Genomic DNA, 13,558 nt, shown 5'->3' with positions numbered 1-13,558 from the left:
GACTGCTGACGTAGCAGTAAGGCTGGCACCTGATTGGCTTCTGGCTCACGTCTCCCCTTCCTCTGTATGGGGTGCCTTCAAGCGCAGCTTGGAAATTCAAATACAAGAAAGGAGAAGCTCCCATAAGAATGTAAGTATCATCTGATAGTGTGAATATGTCACTAAATAGAGATAATTGTAATATTTTTGAGAGAATAATTTGGATTTAAAATGCTCTTTTGGGAGCTGCTGATGTATGGCATTTGAAAATTGAAAAGTTGACCTAAACATTTATATGTAATATACTGAAAAATCCTATTAAAATGGACAAATCTACAAAAAAAAAATTTAAATCACAAAATTAATATACTGAACTATATAGAAACATCAAACTAGTATGTTTTCTATTAATATGTATTCTAAGAAAGTGTAATGGAAGACAATGATTTAACGTATATTAACATTATAATTCAGGTGTGCTATCCATGTTGAATATAAATTATTTAAAAAATTTAACACCGAAACCTACGTAAATGTCATAAAATTTTAATTTGGGAAACACCTATATTATATTTTAACGGTATAAGTGTTTAAAGAGACTTGGATACATTTATTTGAATATCATTTTTGGAGGAAAACTTTTAGAAGTTGTTTTTCACACCTCTTATTTTTACTTGAGTAATATTATGAAGTATTACTTATGTTGTTACTTGTTATTTTCTGGATACTCGAATCACTGCCGGTAATTTCACAGACTGAAGAACAAACAGAATTTAAGCAAATATGCATCAGACACAGAAACACACCTACTGTTTATGATGAAGCAAGATTTATTGTTTCTACTCAAGCTTCATAAGATATTTTCTTTTTTCTTTTTTTTACCTGGTTTGCCATTTGGGGCACACTCACTCCCAGACACAGCCCCAGACAAGCCCCTTCAAGAATATATAGTAAACACTGTATTGTCAATGAGAGAACTTTACTCTGTTCTAACATATTACCTAGAGTAAGTGATAGTTTCACAAGCAAACATTTAAGGTTAATTTCTAAGTGAATTGTGGAACTTCTGGGCCTACATAATCACTGCTGCATTGGTAAAAAAAATTGACACAATGATCGATTTTTTTTCCATGAGTAATCACTGGTGAACGAGGTTTCCGAGCTTCCCCTGAAGGCATCGCTAATCAAAGGGCTCCGGGGACAATCTGGATAAATGTGTCATCTGCTGACAGGAGGATATTTTCCGATGAGCAAAAGGAATCCCCCTGAGTTATGATGGTCGGTGAGCAACAGGAAGGGTGAGCGGCTGTCTGGTGCTGTTTGGTTTTGTTTGTTTTTTATTTATTTAGTTCTAGTTTTAGTTTCACCCTCTGTTCGTCTTGGAGGGTTTGGGTTTTCCTTCCCCACTAAACGCTCCGTGGTAGATTTACAGCGGCTCGGACGCTTCCAGAGACAATGACAGTGCTGTGTTTTAACTGTGTGCTGGAATAGAGACACATGTGCGGCAGAAAGGCTGCGCCTCGTCTCTCCTCCTGAAAGCAGCAGGAAACTTTTCACTGAAGACACAAACCCGAAAGCAGCGAAGATGTTTGAAGCCTCGGGAATCCCTGTCGTCTTCGATGTTGTCTGCCTTGTCCTCGGTAGGTAAACCTGTTTTTTTTTTTTTTTTTTTTCTGCAACTTTTTGAAAGCTTCAGAACCGAAGTAAAGAACTAGAGGAGGAATTCGGTGTAAGGTTATTTGCATAAATGCTATTTGTACACTCAGAGGAAGGTTTGAGGTTTCAGCAGGAAGATGGAAAAAGTCCCACCCTGCATGTTTTCTTTTCACTCATAAATCTGTATTTTTAGCTCCATGAGTGGAAAAGAATCACAGAAAAAGCATCCTGTAGAACTAGGTATAGAGATAAAACTAACAAGCCTTTGCAGTTTCTGATTTAGTTTCATTAGATCAGGGTTTGAAGAGCTGTAGAAAAGCTTTCCCTGAGGATATTCCTCACTGCTTAGTCACTGTCTTGTGGTTGGCTTTGTTGCTGACTGCTCTCTACGCCTCATTGTTTCCACAAGCAGACACGGGTCCCTACATTTACCCTGTGTTTACGTAACAGGACATTTTGTTCTGTAATTATGATTCTTGTAAAATGCAGTAAGAAACCAAAGCAAACATTACAGTAAAAGTGCATTTTCTCCCTGTAGTATATATATAAAAAAACCATTTTCTGCGACTTGTATGTATTTTAATGAGATTTTAAGACTAATAAAAGTGGTGCCTAAATAGATGGTGGTAAGAAATTGATGTTTTAAGAGTTTTATACAAGTAAATATTTGAATGGTGTTCGTGTGTCCCATTTTATTTTGATGAATACAGTCAGAGAAACATTTGCTTTAAGAAGTCACTTAACCAGAAAACGTGTGATTTTAATCTCCGCACAATCCAGCTGGTCTGGTTTTTCATTATCACAAAGAAACACAGTTGACATGTCAGGTTTAAAGCTGAACATCCCAGATTAAACCTAAAAATGGAAACTAAACAAAGATATGTTTGTCTTTTCATGTCTGTACCTTCATCTGCTAAATGTTTTTTTGTGAATACGTGACAAAACTAAACATTTCACCGATACTTGCGTGTAGAAATCAATTTTGGCTAATGACAAAGAAAGTCTGATCTTCATAATTTTCAGGAACTAAAGAGTCAATCTTGTAATGGTGGTGGATGGTTCTACAAAAGAACAAACAAAATGTAATCCCATAAGCTTGTGCAGATCTCCTTGCAGATGGAGTAATTTGGGCGGCAGTGACGGTTAGCATGAAGGAATCCACACTTGGAGAAACGCCTGATGTCACGTCAGAGTTTTCAGTCTGAACTTTCTTAAATCAGATAAAAACCGATTCAGATAAAACAGAAGAGTGTGAAGCATGTTGGCGCATGTGTGTTCGAGTCGGATCACACATCCTGGGTCTCATCCTGTCAGAAGTGCCCTTCACTGTGTGCATGGTGACACAGTTGGCCTTCATGGTTGTTACACATCTGTTACAACATTGTTTTGTTGTAATCGACCTCAGGCTGTGTGGTTCTGTTGTTGTGAAACTTCTAGTAAATCCTAGCAGCCTGTTGGTGTCACAAGCAGTGATGAAGCTGAACGCTGGTAAATGTGGAGCCAGTGTGTTTGAGCAACATCTTCGCAGTGTGATCACAAGCAGAAAGTGGTGATGCGATTTAATTGTTCTCTAATGAAGTGGATAAAGTTGGGTGAGCTGAAACATTGCAGACTTCCTGTTTGCTAGCAAAGGCTTAATGAAGAGTACAGTGTGAAATAAAGACTTCATGTAAAGTTTGGATTATGGGATATCAAGCTGTCAAAGTTTGAGTTTAAAATATGGCAAAATCTGAAAAAGACTATTTTGATTCAAAATGGCTGACTCCCTGTTTTGTTTAGGACATTTAAATTATTATGTTACTGTCTCTTTTAGCAGGTTTTGAAGGTGAAACTAGCTTGGGCTGCAGTTTAATTCAATTCAGTTTATTTATATAATGCCAATTCACAATAAATGTAATCTCAAAACAATTTCAGTTCAATCACACAAATATTCAAATTTATCTTGGTAATCAAAGAATAAGCTCAGCTAATTATTCAAATTAGCTTAAAAAGTTTCTGAGGAAACCAAGCAGATTGCATCCAGTTTCTCCTCCCGGATGAGTATGTTGCAATCTCTCATACTGAGCATGCATGTAGCGACAGTGGAGAGGAAAATCTCCCCTTTAACAGGAAGGAACCTCCAGCAGAACCAGAACCGGGCTCACTATAACTGGCCATCTGCCACGACCGACTGGGGGTTTGAGAAGACGCACAAAAAAGAAGTGAACCGATTAGGATTATTTTGATGATCATGAAAGAAAAAAATAATAGCAGATGAAAAAGAACAAGTTTAGATGGCACAGCTGTTCCACTATTAAAGTACAAACAGCTTTGGAAAAAATGAAGAGCCACTGCAGTGAGCCCCGTTGAAAACCTCCTGGTTCTTCCACCAAATATTCATTGCTGAGTTAAAACATTAGTATTGTTGTTTGTAAATGAACATTAACTTATTTTCTTTGCGTTATTTTAGGTCTGAAAGCATTATATCTTTTTTGTTATTTTGACCATTTCTCATTTTCTGCAAATACAAAATTTTTGCTTGGAATATCAGAGACATGTTGTCAGCAGTTCATAGAATAAAAGAACAATGTTTTACTCAAACAAACCTATAGAGGGTAAAATCAGAGAACTGGTCATTTTGCAGTGTTCTCTTAATTTTTTCCAGACCTGTATTTTACTTTTCCTGAATTTCCAGCAGTTTCTTGTTAGTTAAACCAAAATTCTCAATCATTTATCAGAAGAGTGTTGCCTTAAATGCTCAGGACCAATCAGGAAAGTTGATCTTCAGTTGGGGGCATTTAAAACTGACTAATATCTAATGTCCTGTTCTTTATCTCTCTTTTGGTTTTCACAGTTGGACTTCCATTTTTCATCCTCACTCCCAGACACAGCCCCTTCAAGCGGGGTTTCTTCTGCAACGATGAGTCCATCAGATTCCCCTACAAAGAGGACACCATATCCTACCAGCTGCTCCTCGGAGTCATGATTCCCTTCACACTCATAGTTGTAAGATGATCTAGATTAAAATCTGACTCCTTTTCATGATGTGATGTCTTTCCATCACGGCTTGTTTTTTTTTTTCTCTCCATTTTAGCTCATCTGCGGTGAGTTTATATCGGTGTACATGTGTCACATCAAGAACCGGTCGTTGAGGAGGAAATGGGTGATGTGCGTCTACAAAGCCGTGGGGAGCAGCTTGTTTGGAGCCGCCGCCAGCCAGTCTCTGACTGACATCGCTAAATACTCCATCGGCCGACTGCGGCCGTACTTCCTGGCTGCATGCAATCCGGCGTGGGATCAGATCGACTGTAAAACCGGAGGATACATAGAGAACTTTACCTGCACTGGAAAGGATTTTGAGGTGACCGAAGCCAGGTGAGGTTTCACCTTTGAATTTACTCTCCTGTGACTAAAAGAGATGGATTAAAATGAGATTTTAAAGCGGGAAATTCTTCCAGTATGAAACAAAATTAGTTTTGTGGTGAGCTGGCATGGAGAAAACTTTTAAAACTGTAGAGCCTTTATTTTAAATGCTCATTGGTCTTTAGCCTAATCGAATCCAGCTGAGTTCAGATCTCTAACCTCACATTTTTATAACCAAAAACAATAATTTATGTTTTTTCTGAAGTGAACCATACCAGTCCATTCATGAATATTTGGATCACCGTAATTTGGTAACTCTGGTGGGAATAAATGTTACAAAATCATATTGTAGGAAATGTTGTGGTCATCATTTGATGAAAATGGTCCACAGATTGAGCCTTGAGGAACCTGGTGTGTGATTTTCCCTCTAAGAACTATGTACAAAATTATCATGTTAATTAAACAAATCTTGTCAGTATGAGATAAAATAGACTTTGAATTCCTTGGAGAAATTGTAATTTGGAAACTAGCGGATAATGAAAGAAATTTTCTGATTTAATCTTTGAACACTGTTTGCCTAACAGTCTAATTTTCATCAGAAATCAGAGAAGAAGAAAAAAATCAGTTTCTTCAGCGTTTTCCTGCCAATCAATGATCAAAGACGATCGATGTTGAAAATCTGAAGATTTTGTTCGCTGGCTGATTGGTGATAAAATATTCAAAAGAGAAGTGGCTGTCAATGGCACCACTAAAATAATACTATTAGTTTTATTATCCACGGTTATTGTATTCATTTGAGAAGGTGGGAATGTGCTATCATGTAAATATCAATTCTTCACATTTCTGTCAGAAGTGTGTAAAATCCTTAAACTAAATGAACAAGATCAGTCTTTTTCTCTAGTTGTTTTGAGCTTTAAAATCCTTATTCCACCTGTAGATATTAGCAGTTTGAGTAATTGTTTTATCTCTGACATAAAAAAAAAACAATACACTCCTGCCTCTTTCAAATTAAATATTTTCTTTCTTATTGTGAATAGCTAATACAAATCAACCTTTGTGCAATACTCCAAGCAACTCAACACGAGTTCAATTGCAAAAAATACTTCAGCAATGAATCATTTTATGGGAATTTTCAAGGCTTGGTAATGATGATTTATCTTGTAAAAATTACCATTTAACATGTGATTCCCTCCCTTTACCAGATGATGAAGATGAGTAAACAGCTGACTGTGAGCCATTACATTTTTACACACATAATGAGGGGGGAAAAAGCATCTTTTGAGTCGGTGAACGCTCAAATCACCTTTTTATTCTGTCCTATTTAGTTATACAGTTGGTTATTTCCAATTATTTTTTTAGCAACTTTAGAGACAAATGTGTGAAAGTCATAAGAGTTCAAGAAAATATTTGCATTTCATGAGAGATTAGACTGTAAACTGTGTGGTTAGGAGGTAAATTTCCCCCCATGAAACAAACAGTTTCAAATTCATTCTTTAAACTTTTGTTTATGGATTGCTTTTCAATGGTGTCTCAAAACAGATTTTGTTTTGCTCTTTGCACTTTATTTATTTAGTAAAAAATGTACACAAATTTGTCTTTATTTTTTTTTTTGTTTACCTTGTTTTTAAAGTATTTTGTTTACACCTATAAACTTTATCCAAATTCTGTGCTTGGTTTTAACAAAATGTTTCAAACTAAAAGCCATAAAAACACCTGAAGAAGTCAGAAGTTTGACATGTTATAACTAACTAATAAAAAGTATTGGTATTGGTATTAATCTGTGATTCTGGACATGTATTTACTTACCATCGGATTGATACCAAAATATGCTGTTTCCTCTAGTTGACAGTTTGCTTTATTGTTCCGTTTCCAAAATGCTTAGATTTCTTATGGCTGGTATTAAAGTCAAAACAAACAAGCAAAAAAATCAAATACTAGGGGAGACGCTTTATTCTGAAGAGCTAATTTGAGAAACAAATTAAATTTGCCTACACCCAAATGTGGAACTGAAGCCAAAGGACTCTGAACCAGATTGCAAAGGTTGAGGAGACGATCGGCAGCAGAGGGTGCAGCAGCAATAAAACCAGCCAGGAAGACGGTTGGGACACATCAGCAAACATGTTTGGTTCAGACATTTTTCAAATGGAAAGTCTGAGCACTTGGAAGTGGTTACAGAGGCATAATGGCACCTCTGCAAGAGGAAGTGGTTCAGATTGGCTGCAGGCCAGCTCTCTCCCACACACCTTATCTGTTATCACATCAGGGTAAAAATATTCAGGTAATCCAGAGTCAGAATCTGAGGACAGATTATCCCTATCAGATATGTGCTATAGTTTCATTTTCACTGCGTGTTTAAAGAAAAGTGACTAAACTTCAATTTTTTTTCTCCTTCGTAGATTGTCCTTTTATTCTGGTCACTCGTCCTTCTCCATGTACTGCATGCTGTTTCTTTCCGTAAGTACATATAATAAACGCTTTTGCGTCCCCATCATAGTCATTATGCAGTTTTGCAGCATCCTTAACCTCAGCGTGGGCACAGAATACATTTAATAACCCTTGAAAATAATCATTATCATGCAAAGGCAAGTATTGTCTAACCTGAAAACACTCCGCTCACTGCTTCTAAAAACAGCCAAAGCGCTTAAGAAATAAAAAAAAGTTCTGGAGCTCACCCCCAGCTGAGCTCCAGAACGTTTGATCAGCTGGTTTTACCTCTGTATGCGCTGTACAATGGCTGCTGGAAAGGCAAGTGTTTTATTGTCGACTTTTCATCCAGAAACCACTTGTTCCATTCTTGCCAATGGTGCAAGAGGTTCCACTTCTGCTTTTTTTAAAAATGTACATTTGTGTAAAATTGCACGTATGTTTGCAGCCATTTTCACATGCTAGTTTAAATGCTGAGTTGAAGGACGTGGCCAGCCACAGCTTATTTGGATTTAAAGTGACAAGAAACTCTAGAACGGCTTGTTCTGAAAGGAGCTCACAACAGTCTGAATTGACGAGAATAAAATCTCATCATCTACGGCTGAGTTTGTGCGAAAAATGTAATGAGACCCTGACTGCATAAATTACTCATGATGTTGGCTTATGTCATGTGCTTAACTGGTTCTGCTTGGAAAACAATGCAGCACAGATGTCAAAACAATACACAAAGAAGCTCTCTTTGAATTTGAACATAATCACTAAATGAGATATTTACATGCCATGTTTATCTCATCTGTTCATTTGTGAGGTATTCAAACAACCAGTGAAACCCTCTGAGGCATAAAAATGTTTACTTTTTCATCATGTTTTAAAAAAAAAAAAAGACTAGTATAATGGCTTTTGGGAACACCTGTATCACAAATATTGATACAGACTGTGGAATCTGTAGAGAAAGGTGTGACTGTACATTTTTCTTTCCTCTGTATCTTGCAGCTGTACCTTCAAGCCAGGATGAGGTCAAAGTGGTCACGGCTTCTGCGTCCCACCCTCCAGTTCTTTCTGATTGCCACTGCCGTGTATGTGGGTTTGACCCGAGTGTCTGACTACAAACACCACTGGAGTGACGTGTGTGTTGGCCTCTTGCAGGGCGGTTTGGTGGCGGTTTTCACAGTAAGTGTCCCATAAAGTGGCTAAAAGATCATTTGTGGTTGCTTTTTTTTTTGACAAATACAGTGAAGTCATTTTTTCTTTCATACCATGAGTTATACCAGCTCATGCCCATGTGATATTTCACACACTCATTCAGTAAAATTACCATATTTTCTGCATTATAAGGCGCACCGGATTATAAGGCGCACCTTCAATGAACGGCCTATTTTAAAACTTTTTTTCATATATAAGGCATATATTATTAGGCGCATAGAATAGACGCTACAGTAGATGCTGGAGTTACGTTATGCATCCACTAGATGGAGCTGCACTAACGGGAATGTCAACAAAAGAGTCCGACTCCAGTCGGCGAGGAGAACCTTCCGTGACTGGGCCGGGGCGTGGCCGGACGATGGTCACCATTCTCCTTTCGCGCACAGCATGTTCGTGGAGAACGTGGTGCTAAATGACCTGCAGACGACCTGATTCTTGACGGTAGATGGGTCAGTCAAACTTTATTAATAGATTACAAACCAACGTTCTGACAACAATCCCAGCATGCACTGCGCGCTTCTTCCTCTACGGGGGAAAATGAAGTCGGCGGCTGCTTACCACAGCTGCTAGACCTGTTGTGGCTCAATATTGGTCCATATATAAGGCGCACTGTCGGCTATTGAGAAAATTGAAGGTTTTTAGGTGCGCCTTATAGTGCGGAAATTACGGTACTATTTTTGACACCGTGTGAAATTACTGACGCTGAAGAAGGTTAATGCGCTGAGTAATGTTTTTTTTTAATGTGGTAGCTAATCTACGTCAGTGATCATTCATTAGTCGGAAACTAAACATAAACATACAACTGAATGTTGTGGTGTTTGTGTGGGAAATGTTTGAGTATTTTTTGGTGTTGAATCCTGAAACAGAAAGTGGCATTGTTGCCAGTTGCTATAGCAACGAGACAATGCGTAGCATAGCCGACACAGAGAGTGGGCCGGGGGGAAAGGCAGTGGGTTTGAGTTGTACTTTAATGGTTTTTCAGCGTTATTTTTCCCTTTTCTGTGACGCACTAAATTAATAATACCTACATCTGGTTTCATTTGGTTAACGGAATTGTTCTACTGCGGCAGCGCGGCTATGGCTAGCGTGTAAAGATCCATTCAAAAAGTTATGGTCGACTTGAATTGTTCGCATTTCAGTCATGGCTACATAGTTTAATGCATTGTCATTTTGTCTGTCTTCTGCAGGTCTTTTGTGTCTCCAACTTCTTTTCACTGCCAGCAGAACCAGTGGTATCGCAGGCAGAAGAGAACCCTCACTCCAATTTACAGGAAAATTCCAACAATAGCAACCACTACTGCAGCACTGAATGACTCCGGTGCCTCAGAGACGCTCCTCTGCTCAGCCTCAGTTGCAAAAGGACCTCAGTGTCAACATAAAGCCCATAAATAAACAGCAAGCCTTATACATTATGTGCTGCCTGTCAGGGCGCACAAGCTTTACCTACATGGTGCCATTTGCTGCAGCCTGCAGGCTTTAGCTGCTACCTGGTGTAGCTTCAGGTACAGACACAGGCACACTGCGCAAGACACTGGTAGCACATGCTTGTCTGATTTGCCACCTTGGATGAAAATTCTTTTTCTTTTTTTTTTTAAGAATATAATGAGCCTCTGTATTCACGCTGCAAGCAGGCTTGTAGAGATCTGGTGATTATGCGCTTAAGGAAACCAGCGCTGTTATAAACAGAAACTGAACTCAAAAATACAATATTTTATATTGATTATTGCCTTAGTTTAAAGCTGCTGCCTGCTGTCAGCTTCCAGGTGTCATTTTATATATTTAAATACAATCTTTTTCTGGATAATTGTGTAAAATGTATATTTTTGTTCAGAAGTTTTGAAATAAAGGAGGGGAAAAGGCCTTTTTGCTACCTTTGTGGTTTTTTTGTCTTTGGAAAATGTAAAGCAGATGGGGTAAGAGTTACTGCAGATTTTTTTTATTATTCCTATGCAAGTAGAAAGACTAATACAAATTATGGAAAAACCAGTGTTTTGTTATGATAATGTACTCAAATAAATACTTTGTTTCAGGCATTTAGGTTTTTAAGAAACCTAGTGTATGAGAACGAAGACTCCATGTTTGTGTAGCGTGAATGTGATAACCCAAACACTGAAAGTAGCATTAAAACTAACATTATAGCTATTTTTTATATAGCCCCTTGTTAGTGTTAACACTGTCAGATTGTTACTGACGGTAACAATCAGAATCTGTTAAATTATTGAACATTTTCTGTTCAAGAATTGAAAACAAATCGTCAAACAAAACACCTCAAAATCCATTGTTTGTTATTGTCTGTATGTCAGCAGCACAGAGCTCACTCTTATTGTCACACTGACGCCAACAATAGTCCTCAGTGAAAGCAGCTCCATTTACTCTCTGTCACATGTCTGACTTTATCCCACCAGACAACCATGCAGCTAGAGAAACGCACGACTCAAACCTCTCTGAGTTCTTAACGTTACATTTCAAGTGAATGAACAGAAAGAAGAACAGCACGTTCTTCTTGAAAAGGCGGTTTTGGAGGACACAGGCAGACCACAGGGAGGAAGTGAGAACATGTCAGCAGAATCACTGAGAACGGGGAAATATTTAGATCAGGAGTGTCCAACATGTGGCTCAGGGTCCATTTGAGGCTCCCAGAAAATTCAGGAAAGGAGCAAATCTGACTTGCAAGCGCATTTTGTTGATACAAATAGTCTTTTTTGTATTCTTGTAGGCAGGAATGTCAAAATCATTTTCATTACAGGCCTCATCAAGTTGATTAATGTTCTCAAAGGGCCTGTTGTGTCAGAACGTGTTGATAAATTTACCTATTAAAAAATCAAAACTGAATTGATTTGACTGATGAAAATAACACTGAACCACAACTGTTATACTACATTTTATCTATGTGGCCCTATGGAAAGCAAAGGGCCACATAAATAGCTATAGTGGGCCAGATATGGCCCACGGGCCTTGAGTTTGAAACGTGTTAAAGGGTGACATTTTCACAGAAAAAATCCGATAGTGACAAAAAATTATCTTTTTTGTATTTATTTAAATTTTTTAGTAAATAGAACCACAGACTGATCTGGTAACTTCAACTCAAAAACAAACTTTGGTAACAACACAATCATGTGAACCTCGGAAGATATATATATATATATATATATATATATATATATATATATATATATATATATATATATATATATGGATGGGTCAGGCCCCCTACTGGACATATATAAGACTGCATAGGAAGTCTTCAGCACAAGATTTTGAGACCACAGAAAAAAGTTTACTGAAGATAATTTGGGGAACGTGACATTATTTCATGTGCTTCTATTTAACTCAAAATAGCTTCTTTAACTAACAAATAGGACAACAAACCCTGACTCCATCCACCTCAGGGGAAGTAATGCATCACAGTTGCTGATCTGTCTGTATTTTCCTGATCTGATTTATTTCTAAAGATTCTGCTGGAGAAAAGTGAATCAATGCAGAAGAATCCAGACTGAGATGATCTGGGCTGAGCATCAGCATAAAATACTACAGTTTTGAAGAATTCTACAGCTAAACAAGATGGGAAGTAAAACTATAATTGCTAACGGCAATGAATCTGTGATGTAACGTGGATCATGTTAAATATTCATTACTGGATATTTCATCATAATACTCCCTTAATCAGATCACATTAGTTGTGAAAGCCATGTTACAGTGCTATAATCACTATGACATTATACTGCATAGCAACAAATGTGTAGCCTATTAAATATGGATGCACCAAAATGAATATTTTCACCTATAGCTAATATTTATATTGCAATTTTGCAGGTGGGTAGAGAACCCAAAAATTGTACCCAAGCATGAGTAGCACTACTTCTACATATTTTTAATCAAGTGTAGCTGCCCCCCCCCCAAAAAAAACCTCAAGTAAACAGGTATTTAGTAAATTGGCTTCTCAAGACCTGATAAAACAATAATTAGATATTTAGAAATATCACCAAAATATAAGATTATGTGGAAATTTTATTTTAAAGACCAGAATAAAAATAATCGCAAAATGAAACCAGGCAAAATAAACATTTTTCCAAATCAAATATCAATGTAAAACTTAAAAAACTAAGAAAAACTGCAAGTGTGTTTGTGTGGTGATTGTTTGGTTAAAACAAGCTTGTTCTCCAGTGAAGTTATTCAAAGACGGTAGAGAAAATTTACTTCAGAGTAGTGACACTTTATAATAAAATTACTCAAGTACAGTATAGCAAAAATACTTGTTAAAAGTAATTTTTTTCTAAAAACATACCCAATTATTTATAACTTACTCACTTCTGCTGTTACAGTCAATAGATACAACATAATTCCTTTATTACCTTCAACTACACATTTATTTTTAGGTTAACTGAGTCTAATGTGCATATAACCTAAGAGTTATTCAGTTAATATTCATGTATTCATGTGCCAATATCCAAATTTCAGGTCTACATCTTTGCATAAATGTATATTTGAGTTCCAGCAAGATTTTTTTCAGCTGCCTGAATGGATAAAACTCCACTTTAGGGGCAAATTAAACATTGTATTTGTAAGACAGCAGATATTTTGACTGCAAACTTTATAAAACATAAGAAATCCTACAGTAAAATAGAAATGTAATCTCTTGATATTTGACTTTAATTCCTATATAAACGGTGAGGGAATTAAAACAATTTGCTGGACATATAGAAGAGAAACTACAAACAAAATTGTTCCAATACCAATACTCACCTTGGTATTGCTATTTAGCTCCATCTAGAGGCCTAAAAGTCTTGGCATCTTTTGCAGGAAGCAATAGACTAAGTGTACCTAACAAAGTGGCCAGTAAATGCCTCTCATAAATATAGCTTTCAGCTGAAGTTAAATAAAATAAAAACCTACATTTAAAAATCTAGATTAACAAGATTTAATGAAGTCTGCAAACAAAAGACAGGACAATAAA

The 13,558-nt window shown here is 37.1% G+C and overlaps 1 protein-coding gene across 1 annotated transcript; it reads left to right on the top strand.

Moving 5' to 3' along the window:
• Window positions 1–1,121: 1,121 nt before the first annotated feature.
• Window positions 1,122–10,465, top strand: LOC103470110 (phospholipid phosphatase 1-like). Its single transcript, XM_008418288.3, has 7 exons — window positions 1,122–1,277; window positions 1,471–1,619; window positions 4,469–4,620; window positions 4,709–4,989; window positions 7,374–7,431; window positions 8,395–8,571; window positions 9,792–10,465. Exons 1-7 carry the CDS (start codon window positions 1,252–1,254, stop codon window positions 9,915–9,917), a joined length of 969 nt encoding a protein of 322 aa, XP_008416510.1. The 5' UTR covers window positions 1,122–1,251; the 3' UTR covers window positions 9,918–10,465.
• Window positions 10,466–13,558: the final 3,093 nt, after the last annotated feature.

Source organism: Poecilia reticulata, chromosome 9 (assembly GCF_904066995.2).
Source record: "Poecilia reticulata chromosome 9, P_reticulata-male-v2, whole genome shotgun sequence".
NCBI classification, from domain to species: Eukaryota; Metazoa; Chordata; class Actinopteri; order Cyprinodontiformes; family Poeciliidae; genus Poecilia; species Poecilia reticulata.
This window is presented reverse-complemented; position numbering and strand designations above follow the sequence as displayed.